Here is a 22,585-nt window from a genome sequence, read left to right as displayed (position 1 = left end):
TTAAATGATTTTAATGTACCTCACTCATGTACCCGAAGTAAATGGGAACCTTTGGGTGACTCCCTTCACCTAGTAGGTGCCTGCCCAAGGTTGCCCTTCCCTAAGGTCACCCCCACCCCCACCCGCCCTACAAAAAAAAAAGGATTTCAGGGAATCCTAGGAGTCACGAAGTCAATTTGGTTATTGTGTAGGAGTGAGGAGAAAGAAAAGGAGTTGTGTAAAGGGGATAGCGGGTGGCTCAGGGGTGGCTATCAATGGCAGTGGTACCAATGTGGTAGTCGATGTGACACCCGTCAAAATTTGAACTTGACAATAAATAGAAATCAAAATGCAGGTAAATTCGACAAATTCTAATGTTGATGTAATACACAGTGTTCTGATAATGGAACATTTTGAAGTCCAGCATTATTAAAATTTTCGTAGCAAAAAAAGAAGTAACTTCATTTCCGCGGTTGGGCAACAATTTTCTCGGCGTCGCTGCGCCCTTGCGAAAATCGCGAAGCGCAAAACACGAGTAGTCGCGCATTGAAACTGCCCCGAACTGCCCCTCCATTGTTTCAAAAGGCTACGGTTCTCTCTAGTCATGTTTTCTTTAATTCTGTGCAATAGTTCACTCACAACGTAACGACACCACGACGGTTGGATGGTGAGTCCTGTTCGAGGAACATGATCACTGAAAGTCGCGAGGTGGAGCGAAGCGGTCATAAGTACCGTCAAACTTCGCTAAACGGAGAAGCTATAGGAGCAGCTAGGGTCAGGGCGGGGAAGAACTGGACGTTTTGCAATCTTTCTCGATTTTGACTCTAATTGACTATCTTTAGCCAATGTATCCGTTGGGTCTGTTGATCGAGCCTCAAAGAAAGACATTTCAACCCTCGGCGAGTGCGTTTGCGGCTTCATTCTTGGATATTGAAAAATATGTGCGATTCTTCTCCGTCGAAACGGGGAAAAATCGAACACCATAGGTGACAAATCGGACATAGGCTTTAATTTAACAAAATCCTATGAAAGTTGGTCAGAAATCTCTTGGGAACGATATTTGGGGGTAACACTTGCAATACCCACTGAAGCAGGCGCACGAGTATTCCTAGGTAGACAGAAATCATCGTAGCTTTGTCAGGGGGTCCGTGGCGGCACGTTTTTGAGGTTAAATGACCAAAATGTATGAAATCGTCAACAGCCGTGTTTGTTTTCTCACTAAATGTTGGGAAATGTTAAAATACACTTGTTACGACCACTTTGGTGGAATGTTAGGGCAATTCGACGACTTTTAAAGAAAAAAGAGGTGTTCGATTTTTCCCCGCACCAGTGTACGGTTTTTCCCCGTTTCGTATTTAACTCTTAATACGTAATCCAGCTGCAAATCTGTCAAAACATTTGAACGTATCTTGGGCTCCACACTTCGAACTTTCGTTTACAATAAGAATATTCGTCAGAGTAGGCTCGGAAAGTCGTTAAAAAGAGATATTGCGGGCACCAACTTTGAAAGTTTTTTAGGTGTTTTAAACGAGACCTCGTTTTAAGATGACTTATAATACTTTCCGGTTCAAGTAGGCTAAATTCCTCTTAAACGCAATCTACCAGATCATCAATAAGCAATACTGAATACTTTGCACGTCCCAAAATAGGCCAATTTGTGGCAAAAGTGCGGTGTGCGTTTCTTCCCCAACTTGCGCGTGTCCGATTTTTCCCCGCCCTGACCCTATATGACAAGCTTTTTCGAAAAGAAACTTTACGTCTTAAAGTGACTCTCAAACTACATTCAAGAAAGATAATTCACAGATGCATGTGCACAGGTACGCAGTTTAATGGCTCAATTCACTCCGATTTGAAGAGTAACGGAAATCCTAACTTGGCATTTCTGAAAACAACAACAAAAACAACGCAGCGGTGCGGGACACTCTCATCGACAATCACCGGTCGGCCGGCCGATCCAAATGGCCACGTTCGAAAACAACGACAATGATATTGTTTGATCTCTTCTAGCTGCAGTGAAATGCAATTTTGATTCGAGCGCGCTTTTTCAGCTTTTGGGGTAAGCTGTACAGAGCGAAAAGGAGCTCGGCTATTGGTCGGGTTCGGCTGGGCTCCCCCAACTCCCTTCCTTTTTGCTTGACGAGTTGAGTTTTGCCATGGAAACAGCGATTTTGACAGCAAATTTCTCAAAACTGGCTATTAACTTTTTAACCATATTTCAACATGAGAATCACCGTTCAAAGTTCTACTAGTCTGCAAAATCTGATTAAAAAGCTATAGAAAATTTTCAAAATGCATAAGGGGCCACACGAATTGAATCTCGCGCCGGCTGAATCCTGGGGATACTGTAAGGCTACTTCGTGCCTAAAAAAATAATCTTTAGCTTTGTAATGTACAAAGGAAATGGGGGTGACTTCTGGGAATCAGGCGAAAAAGAATATTTACTTCCAGGGTTAACTCCGTGAATTAGAGTATAAAGATTATTTATTTAATAATGATTTTTAATCAAGAAAATTAGGGGGGTGGGGGTGACCCCTGATAAAAAGATTTTGCGCCCGTGATGGGAACGCAAGTCGCGTTGGGTTGTTACAACTCAACACTTGCAAAACTAAAGCGTAGTATTACCCTCTGTTTTCAAGCGTAATCATGGTTTCGTATGAAATCAAGCGTAACCAGCTCATCCACCAAGATTCGCCACCAGGGGAATTTCAAGTCTACGCTTCATTTCAAGCGTAACGTCTTCCAGCGTAACTTTATGCTTGAGTCAAGCAAAGAGTTACGCTTTAGTTTTACCAGTGAAATTTGCACAAAGATGTTGAACCTTGAAATGTCTAAACTTCAGCCCCCCCCCTTTTTTTTCTGAATCCGCGCCTGCAGCTTGCATCTTTTTCCTGTGAAAAGTAAGGAATCTAAACACTGTCCGAGAATACCTTGAAGCACAATCAACTGATTATCCAGAGCAAAGATTATTTCATGCCAAACGACGTGTTATCTTTTCCCGACTGCTTCTTAAGCTGTTGTCGCGTCTGGCGACGGGAGATAGGCAGTGCCGACCGAGCCATGGCTGCCACCACAGTCTCGGATGTCCCCGATGTTGTCAGCAAGACCATTTCTCGTGTTGCGGAGGCCGAAGGTTTCAAGAAGCCGAGGTAAGTTCTTACACCACAAATCCATTGGCAAGTTTCCTTGCCGGCGTGGCAAGGTGCTTCGATTTCAGAGCCGAAACTGGACCTTCTGGCCCTGGATATCGCTCTGTGAGAACGTAATAATTTGGTGTACCAGGCCGCCGGAGTGCCAAATTGGTGCATTCTCAGAGGGCAATAGACTCTTTCAGTCGTCGCCGAGTGAACAAAAGTAATAAAAAGCCACGGAACAGTCGGAACGTAACTACCCTACCGGTTCCTGGCTTTCTGAGGACTTTCGTTCTTCAGGCGGAGACGAGCGAAAGCGTCCTTTCTGGTCCAAAAGGCCAAATTTTGACATTAAACACAGGGAGCCAGTGTGTGTGGCAAGCAAACGGATGGATTCGGAAAGTACTCAATGCCACCTAACATGCAGCATGTGAAGGAATTGCATAGCAATGGTGAATGATTTACACAGGCAGTCATTCGCAAAGCATACCCTAGAACCCTTCGCAAGGATCGAGCAAATCTTGGCGGACGAGGCAATCTACATAGAGATCATTTTAATTAGTTTTCAGGTAGACCCTGGCTCAAATCCAGGGGATGGATACACCAGCCTTCTGTACCGAGTCACCATCCGGGAAGAGGTATTTATGGAACCAGTTGATCCTCAGCAATCGATTGCCATTTGTCCATGAAGTGTCTATTTCGTCTGACACTTGTATCAATTTCAGCAAAAATGTACCAGCTTTTTAATGTTTAAAGTGGTGTTTTCTACGAGGTGGTTATCCTTCAAGGGATATCCTGTACAGACTTCTCGGTAAAACACGTGTATTACGTCAATGAAGGCTACAATTTTGTCAACGGTGGCCCTAACAATACATTTGACAAAAAAATCCAGTTGCCATATTGTTTAAACTGCAGATATTTCCACCCGGGAAATTCCTATGAAACCTGTTGAAATCTCGTGAAGTTGAGTGAAATCTAACGCTCGAAAAATTTAATATTTTATTAGTGGTTAATCCTGTGAAATCTGCCAGAATCTTGCAAAATCCCTTCCTTTGAAGAATTTTGTGCATCAAAAAATAACAAAAAATTGCCTTTTTTGCAGTGCATTTTTTTTTGGTGTAGCGCCGTCATATTGCATTAACGTCAACCGAAAAATCTATTAAGAGTGAAGCCTCAGCCCTCAGCACAAAGTTGCTTCAAAGACTCCGTACTTATCGCTCAAGCTCGAGGACAATACCTTCATACCGCTAATCCATCAAATTTACTAGGATTACTGGTTCGCGGAGTGATGATTGAGGCGGCTGGTCTTGTTTTTTACCGGCTGGGCCACGTAAACCAACAGGTCGAGGGGGTAAACACCGCGCAATAACCTGTACACAAAAGTCGTGCATCACGCGTAATACACGTAAACGTAATACCATTTTTGGGTTAAGTGTAAATGTGCAAAATTTTGGCATTTTAAGGCCGTGATACACGTGTAATATGCCAGTACAGTGTAATGCCGCGTAATACTGAGTAGTCTGCTCACGGTTTCTTGAAGCGGTCACCCCCTCGCAATAGGTTCTTGTACAACAATTTTGAAAGTTTACGAATTGCTTTTTGTTCCTTTCCCAGAACAATGCAGGTTGCTGCTTACCACCTCGTTCGGGAAAAAGAGATGATCTGGTCCTCATGGTTAAAGTACCCCACCCAGGAACCGCAAACGCCTTCCTGGCACAGACGTTCGTCGCAGAGAGCACCATGTACAAATCCATAATACCTGCCATGGAAGGAACTGGTGGCATCGAAGGATCACTCCCTTGGCCAAGGTAAATAAGTGCATGAAGGACGATATCGTCTACAGGTACAGGCGACACGGATTGTTCGCACCTTATCCACAATCTAGAGTGCACAAACAAAACTTGATTCTCTGTGGATAAGGGTTTCATGTAAACTGGAACGGAAAACATGTGCAGAACTTCCTTGGCTGTCAAGGTATGGACGGTCCAGATAAATATTGACCAGATATGTGCCGCACTTTTTCTGTACTTGTTTCTCGTTGTATCATCCGTACTCGGGTACTCATGTGAACATCAGAACACTTAGTGATCCCCTCGAAGTTTTGTGTGTGCGCTCTCAGATCAAGAATTAAGGTAAAAATCAATTGTGGGTCACTTTTTTTAGGAAGATGCATAGTTTAAGTATAAATTTTGAACTAGTAGCCAAAGTAGCTTTCAGGCATCTAAATATGTTCTCTTGACTTCGTTTTGCAGCATAGCTGCACCATATCACTGGTTTTTTGACAAAGAGGCGTAAGTCCACTGAACCAAATTTTTCAGGACGGCCAAAAACATACAGTTTTTAGCTCCTAAGATCTATAAATTCCCACACAACACTCAAATTTTTGTGACAAATTCTTTGAGAAAGTGTGCATCTTTTGGTAAAAATCTCATGTGTGTAACTCTTTTGTAACTCCTACAATGTCAGAAAAACCCTTCCAAATGAGGTGTGATTTTTGACAAAGAGGCGTAAGTCCAGGTGGATTTTTGACAAAGAGGCGTAAGTCCAGGTGGTTTTTTGACAAAGAGACGTAAGTCCAGGTGGATTTTTGACAAAGAGGCGTAAGTCCAGGTGGTTTTTTGACAAAGACGCGTAAGTCCAGGTGGATTTTTGACAAAGAGGCGTAAGTCCATTAGCCATTCTGACAAACAGGCGTAAGTCCATAGGCCATTCTGACAAACAGGCGTAAGTCCACAGACTATCCCGATAAACTAGTTCAGATTTGTAATTAACCACTTACGAATGTCCACAGCTAATGTGGTGAAAATGGCGAATGTCCACTCATGAGGTCACAGAGTGGTTTGCAACATGTCAACACTGTTTTAATCAAATAATAATGACTAATGGTTCCTCTCATCTCAATCCCATCAGGCTAACAATACATATCTCAAAACGGACTCTTAAATATTTGCAAGGGGTATCAGATCTAAAAGACCAGCATTCTTCGTCACCTGAGTCCGATGATGATGGTGAAACCAGAGTCCGATGACGATGGTGAATGTTGCATTCGTCTTCTTAGGCAGCACTTGGCCTAAAAGTCATGGGCCCAACACAGAGTGTGCTACATGGAGGTTATCAGCATGGATGAGTCCAGGTTCTCCCCTGCTGCAGAAGATTAATGCGCCAATCACCATCTCCATCGGACTCCGGTGAGGAAGAATGCTGCTCTATTAAATCTGATTACCCTCGCAAAGATGTAAGAGTCCATTCTGAAATACGTATTGTAAGCCTGATGCGATTGAGATGAGAGGAAACGTTACACTTCAAACCTAACTGTCTACTAAGTACACACTTACAAATGCATGCTTGCAAGTCCACACTTACAAACGCATGCTTCACGCATGGAGTTATACGGCGCCAGGGATGCGTTTGTTAGTGTGTACTTGCAAGCATGCATTTGTAAGTATGTACTTGGCCAAGCATGCGTTTATGTGTACTTGGAAGCTTGCATTTTTAGGTGTGTACTTAGTTGACAGTTAGGTTTGCACTGTAGTCATTATTATTTGATTGAAACAGTGTTCACAAGTTGCAAACCACTCAGTGACCTCATGAGTGATTAGTTGATTGGGATGGTCTGTGGACTTATGCAACGGACTTACGACTTAAGGTCCATGGACTTACGCCTGATTGTCAGAAAGCTCTATGGACTTACGCCTGTTTGTCAGAATGTTCTATGGACTTACGCCTGTTTGTCAGAATGACCCATGGACTTACGCCTGTTTGTCAAAATGGCCTGTGGACTTACGCCTCTTTGTCAGAATGGCCAATGGACTTACGCCTCTTTGTCAAAAACCCACCTGGACTTACGCCTCTTTGTCAAAAACCCACCTGGACTTACGCCTCTTTGTCAAAAAACCACCTGGACTTACGCCTCTTTGTCAAAAAACCACCTGGACTTACGCCTCTTTGTCAGAAAACGGGTGGACTTACGCCCCTTTGTCAAAAATGGAATGGACTTACGCCCTTTGGACACCTTCTGTATCTTCTGAACTAATTGAGATATTTTCATTTTTCAAAAACCAGTAGGCTTGTTCTTTAATTTTAAATTCTTTTCTGAAAAAAAGTGGATTTTGCCAATTTGTGGACTTACGCCCCTTTGTCAAAAAACCAGTGATATATCGTCCTTGTTTACTGAACTACGGCAGTTTCGAAAATAGGCTGTTTAGGCCCACAATTGATTTTTGAAACCAATTGTGGGTCAGCATTTTTTAAAGCTACCCGCGCATTTAGCCTTCTACAATTTCTACTCAACTTAGGTTGACTTATGTTCCTTCAACTATTAGTCACCCAAATCGGCGTTCCAATTCATTCCATAATTCGATTTTTTGAAAATGTTCCAAAAACATCCCGTGTCCCCTTTTCTCTTGCCCTCGGATAGGCCCAAATTTCCTTACGAGTTTTAGGGTCTTTCTTTGCTGCCCTATAGGTGGCGTTCTGTTCGTTGTTCTGACATCCACGTCGTTTCAGGTGACAAAGGAAAGTTGAGAGAGGACCCATACCGAAATTGAAACCGATTCGCTCATGCGGATTTGAAGCGGCCCGTCCAAAAAAAGCCCATAATTGATATGTGATCCACAATTTATTTTTCACCTTAGTCTTCATTTTTCAGTGTATCGCAATCCCATAGGCTATCCTGTTCCGTAACTGCAACAGGTGTTTCTTCGCGTCCTCGAACGGGGCGGAGACGGCGTTGGTGTTTGAGGACCTCCGACTGAAAGGGTTCGGCATGAAGGACCGGCGCGTGGCCATGGACGCTGCCCACTGCCGCCTGGCGCTGTCCCAGATGGCCAAATTCCACGGCGCGGGCATCGCTCTGCAGCACCTCAAGCCGGACACGTTCAAGACGCTGGCGGACAAGCTGGGGAACCCTTTCAGCAGCCCCGAAGTGCAGGCCATGTTCTCGCAAATGTCGGAAATGGTGGCTCAAACAGTTGGTAGGTCAGAATTCCTGTCGCTGTTAAAAGAAATGATCATCCTTCTCGATTTTCCTCGTGGGCGAGTGAAGAGCAAGAGGAAAACCGGAAAAGGAGCCGGCCACTTAACCTCACACACACCCTCGAGTGCCGCTTGAAGAATCTTCCAAAGCGTCACTCATTCGAAATCTGATTTATTACAGTGAAAACTCAAAGGCAGAGGATCAGCAAAAGATTCCCTCCGCTGCGATTAGAGTTAAAATTCTCACCTCTGTGGCGTTTAGAATTCTCGCCGTAAAGTGGTGAGAATGTTTTTCCACGTCTTAACCGTGTGAAATATTTCTCGCCAAAATTTGGTCATAATTTACACTCTTCAATTTTCAGTGTTGGCAAAAGAAAGCCACATATTGTCTACACCTCTACCTAAAACTGAGTTTGCTGGCTTCTTCCGATCCACTTTATTTCCGCGGTTTACTGCTTCTCTTTGTTCTTCAGTCGACGACGACTCGAAAAGTCTATTGGTTTCCGATGTCAGCTTGATTTTACATGGGTTTGGTCGGTTGATGCACATTATTGCCTTGCTCGTTTTGGTAGCGATTGTCGCGGAGAAATACCCAGAGGGCACTGTCGTATACACGAAACTGCTGCAAATGCTTCAGTCCTACGGAGCCGAAAACATGAAAATGTTGGCGGCCACCCCTGAGCCAGCACCAGGCATTGCGATCGTGCACGGCGACTGCCATGTCAACAACTTCATGTTCAGCTATGACCAGGTAGATTAATTTTACCCTCCAAATGCCTATGCACTTACGTATACATTAACATTGAATTGACGTATTTGTGCAGGTGCAAGTTAGGTGCCGATTTTAACTTAAAGCAAAGCACTTTTTTTTTTAAATTTAAGCCAAATACGAGCATATTTTTCCCAATTTCTGTGTTTGTTCATAGCTTACTTGTGCACAAATATGGCAATAGTTATGGCCAATAGAGGAACATATACAGTGAGTCAGACTGACAAGCACAACTTGAAACGCTCGCTTATCTCTGAGTCAGACTGTTTGAGTGGCTTGGGTGGCTTACACCTAGTGCAGCAAAGCAGTCGCTGAGTACTGATGGATGAACTTTATCTCTTTTTGTTGCCACCTTATGGCCCTGAATAGTGCCCTCTAATTTTGGCAACTGCTCCTAGGAGTACGTCAAGGCGTACACTGTAAATGCCCTACAGAGAAAATTGAGCTACGTTACACTGAATGGGGCGCAAGCATCGTACAAACCAAGTTTTTCTTTTAATATGATTCTTTTCGGATCTCCTTTTATAAGATACAAAGAAGATCATTTGTTAACACAAACTACGTTATTGGAAATTTCTTTGCAAGATGGAATTGAAAAGTGCGGGTCGGTTACCGCATTGCATCTCCTTTCAGCCCATCCAGTTTAAATAAAAAAATATGCCGCACTCTCAGACTCGTACTGACTTCGTGTTTAACTGTGTATTGACGTACGCACCAAGCCAAGAAGGCGAATTAAGATTTTGGTTTGTTAAACAAACAATATTTTCAATTTCGTCTTGACAATTCTGTCAAGCTTCTTAACAAAACTAAGTATTTATGCGCCAAAACGTCAATGAACACGTACACTGCAAACCTAACTGTCTACTTAGTACACACTTACAAACGCATGCTTAGCCAAGTACACACTTACAAATGCATGCTTGCAAGTACACACTTACAAACGCATGCTTGAGGCTTGGAGTTATACGGCGTCAAGCATGCGTTTGTAAGTGTGTACTTGCAAGCATGCATTTGTAAGTGTGTACTTGGCCAAGCATGCCTTTGTAAGTGTGTACTTGCAAGCATGCATTTGTAAGTGAGTACTTAGTAGACAGTTAGGTTTGTAGTGTATTGATTATGATGATTGAAGGATGAGGGTGCACAGGGCAGGCTTATCGTATGATGCGTGCTGTGCCTTCATCCGTTCGAGGACTTCACAGCAAATCCAAGAGCGGGGCAGGCATGCACCAGATAACGTGGGGACAAGCGGACCCACCTTATCTCATGCATGCTTGTCCCACTCTTGGATTTTCTGTGTTTCCGTGGACTGATCTTCATCAACTTTTCACTGTAAAAAAATCCGTAGTTTCACTGGTGAAACAAAGGCATTAAAATTAAGGCCTTTAAGGGCGTAAACGATTTACGCCCTTAAAGGGCATTAATCGTTAATGCCTTTGGGAAGGGCATTAAAATTTTGCTTGAAATTCCTATACCATTTACGCCCTTCCCAAGGGCATAAAAGAGTATTTATGACCTAAAGAGCGTAATTTTATGCCTTTGTTTTACCAGTGTTAGTACGGAAAATGTACAGACGAAAATGGTACGGAAGTACGGAAAAAAAGTACGGAACGTCCGTACTTGTCCCATAAGAACTCATGTAATCGGGTACGGAATAAATGTACAGACGCTCCGTAGTAGGACAGGTACGGACGGTCCAGGCAAATTATTGACCAGACTTGGTCCGTACTCTTTCCGTACTTTTTTCTCGCAGTGTTTCCAAATCCCGTGAAGTGTTCAGCACGTCCTCAATTCCCTGTCTGTGCCCTCAGACCTCCGGTGACGTGACGGCGTGCCAGCTCATCGACTTCCAGATGTCGCGTGCCGGCCCGACCGCCTTGGACCTGGCGTCCCTCCTGCTGCCTTGCACGGAGAAGGCGATGCGGGACGAGCATTGGGAGGACCTGCTTCGCGGCTACCACGCGGAGCTGCAGAGTGTGCTCAGGACGGCAGGATGCAAGGACCCCGACGCGGTGTACTCGTGGACGCATCTTATGGTTAGTGCACTCTTCAAATCCGTCGACACATTTGCTTGCCACAAAATTGTTTAGCCGTGTTGTTGAAGGCACGCTCAAAGTTAGGTACAATTTGTACGAGACATCGCAGTTATTGTTGTGCAGATAACCTTTGTGTACAATTCTCGTACAAAAACTTCCATTTACACACTCTAAATGTTCTACAGTGAAGATTCTCCGTATTATGGTGAAAATGTTCCATATTATGGTGGTGCAGCCGACTTCGTAACAAACCATTGAGAATTCACTGTACCTTATAGAGATTTTGATGAATTTCGTTGGTATTATGGAGAAAATCTCCACCATATTATGTTGGTGCAGCCTTTCACCGTAAGACATTTACTGTGCACAAAATTTACACCGTTTTGTACAAAATCACGTGCCTGACCTAGCTCATCTGCACAAAAAATTTTAGTGTGCCTAAAATCAGCCTGCCTGGCCCTGAAAAACTCCTCCCTTGTCAGTATTTGTGACGCTCCGGCCGTCTGCAATGCCAAACTTACGCAACCCGGGAACTTGTGGCATTCAAAGCGTCTTGACAATGCTGTGGCAAGCCGTCGTCCGCTCACTGGTGAAACAAAGGCATTAAAATTGTGCCCTTTAAGGGCGTAAACGACGTAAACCTAACCCAACGATTTACGCCTTAAAGGTCATAAATCGTTAATGCCTTTGGGAAGGGCATTAAAATTTAGCTTGAAATTCCTGTACCATTTACGCCCTTCCCAAGGGCATAAAACGATTTATGCCCTTGCAAGGGCGTAATTTTTATGCCTTTGTCTTACCAGTGCTCTTAGCCACCCCGACCAGGCTCCAGATCTGGACTGGCTGCGTATACGCCGTTATAACGGCTGGGTAACGACTATTGGGTAGTCCGGCTAGCAGCAAATCGGTTACCCGGATTATCAGAAAGTTTGAGGTAATGGGTATTCGAAAATGAACCTGGAAATATCGGATCGGAGGTAATCAGCGGTTAATGCAGCTGACAAGAAATATACCACATTTGTTACTCAATGAATGTGAAGTCATATTCCTTAGAATGTTAATTACGTAACTTCCGTTCGAACGCGAACGTGCAGTCCCTTGGTGGGGTCACACGGTCGGTTCGAGTCCCATTTAGCGACTCTGGAGCTCAAAACGCGTCCAGAGTTTTTGCCTCTTCCACCAGTCTTCTAGCCCACTGTGCGACGCTTGTGGTGCTTCCCAATGCATCTCGTTTTTTCTAACCTATTTCCCCTGTTTGTTGCTGCAGGATTGTCTGAAGAAGGTTGCGCCGCATGGTTTCATGATCGCACCAGTGTTGCTGCACGCTCAGTTTGCGGACAAGGAAGCTGCCGATGAGCTCCGCGATGCGCTGCAGGACTTGGGCAAGGAAGACGCCCCCCTGCGTCCTTCAACATCCGAAGCACCGATGAGCTGAAGCGAAGACTCGTTGACATCGTGGACAGCTGGTGGAGTGGGACTGGTTTGTAACGCGTTCTGTGTTCGCGAATCCTTCCTGAGTTCATGTCTTTATTGGGTTGTTGTTGTGGGGACACATTCGTCCCTCAACCACCGATATTCATCGAATGTGAGGTGCGAGACATCACGGTTTAGAGTGCACACGAACTTTTCGTACAAATTTGTTCGTAATTTTGCGCAAAATGGGGAAATGCACATGTGTGCAATTTTCGTACAAAAATGGTACAAAAATATTATCAGCAGAAATAAAAAGTTCCGCCAAGGCAAGCTTAGCAAAGCGGTCTTGCCGTGGCCCGGCAGGGGAGGCCGGGCAGAGGGGACAAGGAGGGAGGGGGTGGCTGTGAGGAGTGGGGATTCGCGAGGCGAGGCGGCGCGGCGGGAGGCGTCGACGACAGACGACGACCAACACGACCATAGTCCCCCTTCGAGCGCGCTGAATGGATGGATGAATGGATGAACGGATGGCTGGGATGGGATGAGTGGTTCAGATGCAGAGCTAGAAGCGTAGCAAGACCGCTTAAAAACCGCGATGTCTTGTACAAAATTGTACATAACATTTCGTGTGAATTCGTTGGTATGTGAATTTCGCGTGTATGTTTGCATTCGTTGCAACTTGACACGGGCGTAGGATGTCACATTTGCTTGACCTGGAATCAACATTCAAATGAATGTGACATCATATTCCAACGAACTTGAGAAAACTTGAGTTGTAACGGAAATGACGTTACATTCTTTGAATGACGGTACCCATCAGGATAAAATAGTAACAACCCGCTGGCGCAACAAGATAGAGCTTTTCATTTATTTCTGACTACAATAGTTACAAGAGTGCATTTAATTACTTATGGGACAATCTAAACATGAAGCAACGAGTTTCCAGGCTGTCCACTTCAGACGCACCTCGGATGAAAATGAGCGGGGCTAAAGTAGGAATGCTGTCTCAAACTGTGAATGTTTTAAATCATCTTCAACGTGATATTTTTACATCTTTCGAAATAAATGTTAACAACGGAGAGTATATTTTGAAACCCCTGCCACTTAGTGCACGACCGACCTCTCCGACCCCTCCATCGCCAACCAAACAATCCGAGACCGGAATGCAATCGGGAGACAACCTGCAGTCAAGCAGTACACAGGCCGTAAGTGAGCAGGGAGGGGGTTATTAACTAAAATTAATCTGGACTTATCTAAAAACACCTCAAAACACACCTACAATAGATAAAAATTGGAGAATTTCGGCTATTACGCCGCTATTACGCATACTACGCTGCTAGAAAAATCCCTGACAAAAGTACACAAATTCCTTGCAAACTTTTTATCAGGAATTTATTGTTCTTTCAAAATACAACAATTGTTAGACGAAGTACAATGGAACCGGCATGACGAGTGCAGTCAAGGACTCGTTGTGGTTTGTACAGGTCTGTGCTTTATACAATCTCTGTTGAACTTTTAGTCTACAGTTACAGTACTATTCACACTTTTTCGTGCAGTGTATTTCTTACGCGTGCTATTACGAACAAAGCGACCCGACTGTTACGCGAGTGCATATCCCGGGGTGTACCCCCTAAATGTTTTTGTACAAATTTTGTACGAGACATCACAGTTTATGCGCACACAAACTTTGCGTACAAATTTGTACGCAGTTTTGCACTAAAATGGTGAAATTTGTGCAGTTTTTCGTACAAAATTTGTACGGAAAGTTCGTGTGCACTAAAAACTGTGGTGTCTCGTACAAAATTGTGCATAACATTTAGTGTTTACAGTATGTACTTAGCATCTGCCTAATGCATCGCTTGCATATCTGCTGAAAACTTAGCGGTTCTTATTCACTTCTTCAGCCGTCGGACGTGCTCTGAAGCAGACCCGGTCGTTTTGCTCGTGGCAGAGCAAATCAGCACTTTTTGCGTACATGACGGCAAGACAAGAAGGGGATTTTTCCTATTTTAAATGTTTTTTTTTTTTGCGGCGCTGGGCGCCTCACAGTCAATGCTCTCGCCAATGAGTCACCCGCTCGGCCTTCAGCCGCACTCGAAGATTGCCGCTGTTGTTGAAGCTTTAGAGGGTGCTTTAGAGAGAGGCACGTGCCAGTGTGTTGCATCACTGCTCGCAATTGACCCAGGAAGCGGATGAAGGAGATAAGTCTATTTTGACCATTTTTTCAGGAGAAACAAAAAACTGTTAGCAGGGAAATCTAAATGCCCTTTAAGGGCGTAAATCGTTTACGCCCTTTAAGGGCATTATTTTAACTCCTTTTTTTCACCAGTGTACTATAGGATTTCTGAGACTTTTCACTTTCCGCAAAAATGGAAAACAGAGTCATCTCAACTTATATTTCCTTAACGAAGTGGAATGTGGAGACGAGTCAAGTGGAACTAGTCTGAGTTGGTTCCTCTGGCGCATTGTTCGGACGTAGCTCTTTTTCCCGTTCAAGTTCTTAAAATGAAAGGGGAGTTTGACTGAATTTTTTTTACAATTGATACCTAAAAACACAAGTTGAGTTATCTCTTTTTGACAAAATTTTCAACGGATTCAGGTTGACTTTGGTTGAGTTGTTTCCATTTTCCGCGAGTCGCTCTCACACAGCCGAATTCTCACTGGCCGAATGCCCACTGAGTCGAAATATCACAGTGACTGGAGTGCTGGCAGTTACAGGGAAAATCCTGTTCGGTCAAATAATTTGGTGCAATGATGCAAACCATTCTAAGGCACAACGATTGAATATAGACTCAATTTGGAGATAAGTTAATTCATTTCCTTCTTCCGACCTCTGGATAAATTTTCACAGTGTCGCTTCCGTGCACCCTTCCGTTCGGATATTGCATCATGATGAATGTTCTGATCATGATCGCATGTTCCACGTCTTCGAAGCTTTGGACAGTAGCCGTTGCTCATCTCACTATCTAACACCCCATTCTTCTACAGTGCGTGTTGGATTGGCTTGCCTCAGGCCGTCTTAAACTGAAGCAGCATTACCACGTACATAACGACAGTGGAGCAAAACTGCGAAAGAAAGACAATTTATATGTATGGAGAGCAACATTACAACGAAACTCATCGAAAAATCTAGCCGCACAGTAAATGAAAAGGTCACTGCTTGCGTTCAACTTGCGTTTCAGAAAATTCACCTCCCATGTCAAAGGTTAAGGTTCTCAATGAAACACTTTTTCATTATCTGGTCAAGACCGACTACGGAAAGAAAACAACCACAACGAAAGTACACAAATTCCTGATAGATAGAAGATACAAATCCATCATAATACTGAGAAACTTGTTCGTGATAAAAAGAAACTGGTCATAAGTTACGGGAAACCCTTCACCATAAGTTACAACCTTCGCTGTGCTGTCATAAAACTAAGCTTTCGTTCGTATTGCGAAGAAAAAGCTATATGGAGGATCTTGGGTGTTTGTTTCCATGGTACCTCAGTGGTTACCAAAGATGACATCACGAAACTTATTTGATTGGGAAGTTGTGAGGACAGGAAAATGTGTGAATATGCTAAGGTTAAGTAAGGAGGGGCCACACTGCTAATCCAAGTGTGGACCAGGTCCACGCAAGGAAACGTGGACCACGAATGGTCCACGCTGGGAAACGTGGACCAAGCTGTGGCTCTGTTCCACGCTTCAGAGCGTTGAACTGCAATCACACTTCCAAGTGGACCATCCGTGGTCCACGCTTCCTAGCGTGGACCATTCGTGGTACACGCTACCAAGCGTGGACTTAGTCCACACTTGGATTAGCAGTGCAAACATGCATTACCCGTACGTTACCCGTAACACATACGTACCGACAGGACAAAAGCCATATCCATCTTAAACAGACCCATTGGAGCTATGGCGACATCTCGATGTGCAGTTTGCATTGAAAACAGGGCAAGCTGGAAAAAAGCGGAAATGAAATACTCTGGAAACGAAACGAACAATTTAAACCCTTACAAATAAAAGTACGTAGCTTGCTATAGCAAAGTATTTTGGGAATACATAAGGTAAGAAAGATAAATACTTCGTAAATCGCGAACTATTTCTTCGTACAACAAACTTAATAGATTGTACCGTACATATGCTAAAAATACTTCGTAAGGTTGTGAAGCGGGCACACACTATGGAAGCACATCAATGAGAAGAAACAGTATGTTCCGTTATTTCTCACTTGTTTGGCAATTTTCATTTGATTGAAATTACGTCGGAAAATTACACGAACTTGTTTCACGTTTGAAGTCAAATTATGGGCTGCACTGTCGGAAAAGTCCGTAAAATGCGGAAATTTAACAGAGACTGTCCGTTCCTTTTGCGCGGAGATCTCCATAGAGCAGCGGTTCCCAACCTTGGGGTCGCGACCCCAAATGGGCGACCCCAAATGGGGTCGCGAAAAAATTGCGAGGGGTCGCGGCGAGGTGGCTGGGGTCGCCTGGGGTCGCGGTGGTTTCCCACGGTGGTCACAAATGTCTGTGAAAAATCGTGTTTTGGGCCGACTTTAAGCATCCACTGCGTCTGATCCGAGGCGGTATTTCGTCCTCCCTCAAGGGGAATTGGTCTTTAAACCCTTTCCTTTAGTATGCCTTTTTAGGGAGTGCGTTTATCTGCCTTAGTTTGGGAGCAGTATTGCCGCAAATTTGATAAAAACGGTCACAAATGTCTGAAAATCGTGTTTTGATCAACTTTGCGGCAATACTGCTCCCAAACTAAGGCAGATAATCGTTTTCCCGTATCAAAGGCATGCAAAAGGAAGGTCAAAGACCTTTGGCCCGTTGAGGGAGGACGAAATACCGCCTCGGATCAGACGCAGTAGATGCTTAAAGTGGGCCCCAAAAACACGATTTTTCAGACATTTGTGCCCGTTTTTCAATTTTGAGACAATACTGTTTCCCAAAACTAAGGCGGATTATCACACTCCGTAACAAAGGCATGCTAAGGAGGGGTCGCTTTGGGTCGCAAAATTTTTTCTGGGGGTCGCGAAAATTTTTGGCTAAAAATTTGGGGTCGCGAACCAAAAAAGGTTGGGAACCGCTGCCATAGAGTAAAGTTTTTCGTCGACCTCTCCTCAGGACCTTCAATGGCTTGTAATCACGTAAGTCTCCACAAAATTTTGGAGAATATCACGCCCGCCTAAAAGGCTACTGTTCATATTAACGAGGTAAATAGAAGAGGGAAAGCAATCCGTAGAAAATTGACGAAGAAACTCTTTCCTTACATGCATTAACACATTTTCTGATAATATGGAACATTTAAGGGGTTTCCATTCTCAACATGAGAGCGCATGAGAGTAACTTTCTTAATAAATTTATGCACTGAATTCATGGCCGTGTTTCTTGTAAGTGCGATGAACTTTGAGAGCAAGATTTCGCTGAACCGATGTGAAGCTATTTAGTTAATGAATCGCCTTCACTGAGTTCAAAATTGATCTAAGAGTTCTGTCAACATTTCTTTCCTTCAATGAGGGTTTTCAGAGTGTAGTCCACACAGAAATAGTGATCTAGAATACACCGTACACCATTAACAATTGGTTGATTTAATGCAATAGTTAACAACTGATCCAGGAAGCGGAAGAAGGGAATAACTTGACTTATCCCCAAATTGAGTTTTTATTTTATTATTGTGCCTTAGAATTGTTTACATCATTACACCAAATTATTTTACTGAATTCCAAGCATTTTTGGAGAAAATCCACTTGGAAAAAGGGGATAACCACTTAAACCCCTTTTTTCAGTCTAAATTTCATTGGAAAATGGAGATAACTCACCCCTTTGTCTACATGAGTCCGTTTGACAAATTGGCAAAAGGATAAACTCAACTTGTGTTTTTATGAATCTAGTGTAAAAAAAATCAACTCAACTTAACCCCCCCTAAATTTTTTAAAATTTTAATTTGGAAAAAAGAGCTAAGTCCAAAAAATACACCAAGTAACATACACTTTATGCAGACTATTGTTCCACTTGACTTGTCTCCAAATTCCTCTTTTTTTAGGAAAAATAAGGTGAGCTGACTCTGTTTTCCTTTCAACGGAAATTTATAGTCGCAGAAATCCTCTACGGAGTGACCTTACACTTTTGATTTTTTTTTAAAATTTTACTAATGCTTTTTGAAATTATTAACATGTGCAACATTCATTTGTTTTGGTTTAGTTTTCCCTGCTAACAGTTTTTTGTTTCTCCTGAAAAATGGCCAAAATTGAGTTATCCCCTTCTTCCGCTTCCTGGATCAACTGCACCTGTTGGGCTTCTTTCTCGTTCAAGGTTCCACCGTTAAGAAGATCGTGTACCAGGTCAGCTGTCTCGTTTCCCTGCAAAGTTAAAATTGACACACAGGCAGTTCTAGCGACATAATGAAGGTAATGAAAAAAGAAACAATATAAACCTGTTAAAAGAGCTTAAATTAAAGCATAACGCTCCAGCCCTAGGCCAAATTGCTTATTCATGCTTACATCAGCAGTTGTGGTAATTTTGGCTCCATACAAGGTCTTTTTGTCTCACCTTACTTTGAAATACGAAGCCAGTAAATTATATCGCTTGGGGTCTGGGCTCAAGATTTACGTTTACGTGAGAGCAGACGATACAGTTTTTACGTTTAATTGAGCTCTCTCGGCCTAATCCATGTCGCGAATTTCCTATTGAATAATATCACAGCTCATAGAGGATCTTCCTGGAGTTTCCATACCTTTGCACTGGTGCTGTGGCAGGCCCGAAGCACTGCCATTGTTGCAGCACCCAAGGACGCGGCGATACTTGCCCCAAAGAAAACGACGTAGATCACCGAGAGGTACTTCAGCATTCAGGAATATAACGAGGGTTAAGTAATTAATTCGCTACTCTGTCGGCTGAACTGTGTACGACGTGTGCAGTATATACACTGGTAAAACTAAAGCGTAACTCTATGCTTGAGTCAAGCATAAAGTTACGCTTGAAGACGTTACGCTTGAAATGAAGCATACTCTGGATATTCCCCCATGCATTTATATAGGGGAAATCTTGGCGGATAAGCCTGTTACGCTTGATTTCAAGCGTAAACAGATTACGCTTGAAAACAGAGGGTAATACTACGCTTTAGTTTTACCAGTGTACTGTGCATACAGTTCAGCTAACAGAGAAGTTCTCGATCACGAGCTAGATCTCTCAAGCATCACTTTAATTCAAACTGTGTACAAAACACGCTAGGCTTTTTAATGGGTAATGTTTTAACAGTTTTCTGTGCACTTACCCTGAAGTACAACGCGATTGACAAGACATAGAGCGTCAAAACAACCACCACAAACTCTACTATAATAATGGTCAGCGTCTGGATCTCCTACACACAAAAACCAATAGAAGAAGAGGAATAGAATGTAAATTACACAATAGGAACATTCAATGACAGCTCTTCTAGAAACCTATGGATACATTCCGATGTGGACGAAACTTTGGAGCTGTATTTGGGATCAATATTGTCCGGGTAAGTAACGGGGTTAGGCTCCATTGGGCTGAAAGCAGGCCTCCCGAGGGCGCATATGTTAAATCACAATTTCGTTCGGATTTTGAAGCTTCTTTACGACCAGAGTATGAACTGAAGAGCCAAAAATTTGTTGATATGTGTCTCAGAAGCATATAAATATATTACAGTTTGAGAGAAGGCAAGAACTTCATTGTTCTATGTATAGTGTATCGCATGAGCATGAGTACACTGTGAAAATTTGTTGTCACTTTATGACAAAAACGTGGATGATATTTTCATCACTCACAAATTATGAGAATCTCATCACAAATTGATGACATTTTCATCAGAGATCCTATACTTATTGCATAGGCGTGACAACGATGTCATTAATTGTTTTGATGACATTGTTGAAAGAAAATTTGCCTTGAAATTGTCATCAAGTGACGACTGAAAATTTGTCAGTGTATGTGCACTACAAATCCATACTATTCCAGAGATAAGACAAAAAGTCTTTGCCAAGTTTTGGCGAGACCTGAAAGTCTCCCCAAAACTTACTGAGACTTCTTGTCTCGCCATATATTGACACATAAGGTCTCTATGTAATTTTCAGTGCCCTCTAGTTAGATACCTGCGTCAGTGCGAGGAGACACATCAAATCGCATGCTGATCCATGCAGTTCACTGAGCCGAGTCAACTCGGCGCTGAGCATTGAGTCTCTACTCCCGAATGGGCTGAAGTATCCTTCTTTCGAGTTGCGCGAAATGACAACTGTAAATTGAAGATCTGACATGTAAGGCAGTGTACTTGAATATTTCTTTCAAAGTATTGAGGGCTTATATGAAAACTATCAGGCCGAGGCAACCAGCATCAGCGTTTCCGGGGTGTGAGAAGTTAAAGCCTGCACGCACGCATGCGCCTAGGTCGGTACGCGCCATAAAATTAGCCCGATAAGACGCTGAAAGGCATTGCTTCACGTTCAGCACGCAGTTAGTTGTAAGGCATACCGAGCCCCCGAAATGTCTCCGTTATGGTTTGAACGCATTTTATCTTTACTTAATGTGAAGACGTCGCGCAACTACTGCGAATAGCGGTAGCGCCAGTTTATTCGCAGTGCTCGTTCGTTGCTCGAAGACAAAAATGCGTTTTAACTATGTCTGAGACATTGCGGGGGTTCGGTGTCCCTTTATCGTGCCGAACGTACTCTACAAACTGAAGTGTGTACTCAGTATGCATCTACAGATGCATACTTATAAGTACACACCTACAGAGCATAAACCCAGCTGAGTAACATCTACAGATGCATACTTTGGGTGAGCACACATCTACAGAGCATACTTGACAAGTATGCATCTGTAGATGTGTACTTGATACTAGGCAAATTTTTATGGTGACAAGTAAAACCTACTAAAGCATACTTACCCAAATATGCACCTACAGATGCATACTTTAAAAGGTATGCATCTGTAGATGTGTACTCAGCTAGGTATGCATCTGTAGGTGTGTACTTATAAGTATGCATCTGTAGATGCATACTGAGTATACACTTCAGTTTGTAGAGTAAACGATGCCTTTGAGCGTCTTCGGGCCATACGCGTCTCAACCCCACACACCCCTTGTCTACAGCTCCCTTTTATTGCCAATCCATTTGAGGTTTTGGATCTTGTGGCAAATGAGAGACGCATGTGTTTGCGTTCGCGCCCAGTTTTCCGAAGCGGCTTTTACTCAACGTATATTTCACCATACGCAAATCTTCCAAAAGCAGATTTGAACTTTTCATCAGGATGATTTCAGAGACCAACATATGTTTGGGCGCGTGAGGCAAGAGGTTCAACGCACTCCGCAGTATTTTTTTTTTTCCAAATTTTAAGCGAAATAGTTGGCACACCCTGCAATAAATGCCCATTTTCAAAATTTGGCAGCGAGAGCACATAAATAAGGGTCTTCGCGGATAAGGGAGTTGACAGGGCCTGGACAAACGAAATCTCTTCAAGTCATGAGAACGATTGGGGTATCCTAAATTATTGAGTTTGGAGCTTTGCACTCTAAATGTCTTACAATGTAATTTGACCTATGTTTTTCGTATGTTACAGTCAATTCGGCGCAAGCACAATACGAAGCAATATTTCTTCGTGACACGAATCTTTGAACCGTTTTCATTAAGAAAAACCTTCGTAATGCGAAGAAAAGCCACCTTCGTACTATGCTTGCGCCATTTTCTTCGTATTATGGGAAATTTCTTCGTATGACATTTAGAGTGTGGTTGATTTAATTTAAATGAATTAATATTTGGGGGAAACATGTTCGGTAAGCAAGCAGGCAATTCGCTTCACACTAAATGTTTATGCAACACTGTTAAGTATTTAGCACGTACTTAAAAGCTCGTGAACAAGTGTGTTCGCAAGAATCTAAAAGAGGAGCAAACTTTTAACTTTCTTATCCGAACAATTCGTAAGCACGCACTGGCGCTCACTCTAAATGTCTTACGAAGAAATTTCCCATATTACGAAGGAAATGGCGCAGGCATAATACGAAGGTGGTTTTTCTTCGTATTACGAAGGTTTTTCTTTGTTTCTTACTCTACAAATCAAAGAGTGTACATAGTATGCTCTAACTGGAGCATGCCTGGAAGCACGCTCTAGCTAGCGCATGCCTGCCAAGCATGCACTAACTAGTGCATACATGCCATGTACACGCTTCCTGATGCAGAAAACTCCCTATCCCTTATGCAGTAAATGTATGCTTCAGTTAGCGTGTACATTGCATGTATGCACTAGTTGGTGCATGCTTGGCAGGCATGCACCAGCTAGAGCGTGCTTGCAGGC

At 43.2% G+C, this 22,585-nt stretch overlaps 2 protein-coding genes across 2 annotated transcripts; one reads left to right on the top strand and one right to left on the bottom strand.

Annotated features, from left to right (window-relative positions):
- The first annotated feature begins 2,990 nt into the window (after window positions 1-2,990).
- On the top strand, window positions 2,991-12,604 carry LOC117651728. The gene is made up of 7 exons (XM_034396033.1): window positions 2,991-3,125; window positions 3,670-3,745; window positions 4,722-4,915; window positions 7,800-8,080; window positions 8,654-8,832; window positions 10,659-10,883; window positions 12,151-12,604. The coding sequence occupies exons 1-7, from the start codon at window positions 3,037-3,039 to the stop codon at window positions 12,316-12,318; spliced, it is 1,212 nt and encodes a 403-aa protein (XP_034251924.1). The 5' UTR covers window positions 2,991-3,036; the 3' UTR covers window positions 12,319-12,604.
- Window positions 12,605-15,236: 2,632 nt separating this feature from the next.
- On the bottom strand, window positions 15,237-19,626 carry LOC117651713 (putative gustatory receptor 28b). Its single transcript, XM_034395987.1, has 5 exons — window positions 19,551-19,626; window positions 19,011-19,115; window positions 18,565-18,636; window positions 16,145-16,234; window positions 15,237-15,359 (listed from the first exon to the last, which is right to left on the bottom strand). The coding sequence occupies exons 2-5, from the start codon at window positions 19,047-19,049 to the stop codon at window positions 15,303-15,305; spliced, it is 258 nt and encodes an 85-aa protein (XP_034251878.1). The 5' UTR covers window positions 19,050-19,115; window positions 19,551-19,626; the 3' UTR covers window positions 15,237-15,302.
- Between the last annotated feature and the right edge of the window lie 2,959 nt (window positions 19,627-22,585).

The sequence above is a fragment of the Thrips palmi genome, unplaced genomic scaffold (assembly GCF_012932325.1).
Source record: "Thrips palmi isolate BJ-2018 unplaced genomic scaffold, TpBJ-2018v1 HiC_scaffold_6, whole genome shotgun sequence".
In the NCBI taxonomy this organism is placed as follows: domain Eukaryota; kingdom Metazoa; phylum Arthropoda; class Insecta; order Thysanoptera; family Thripidae; genus Thrips; species Thrips palmi.
The sequence above is the reverse complement of the archived record's forward strand: the minus strand, read 5'-3'. Positions and strand labels throughout refer to the sequence as shown.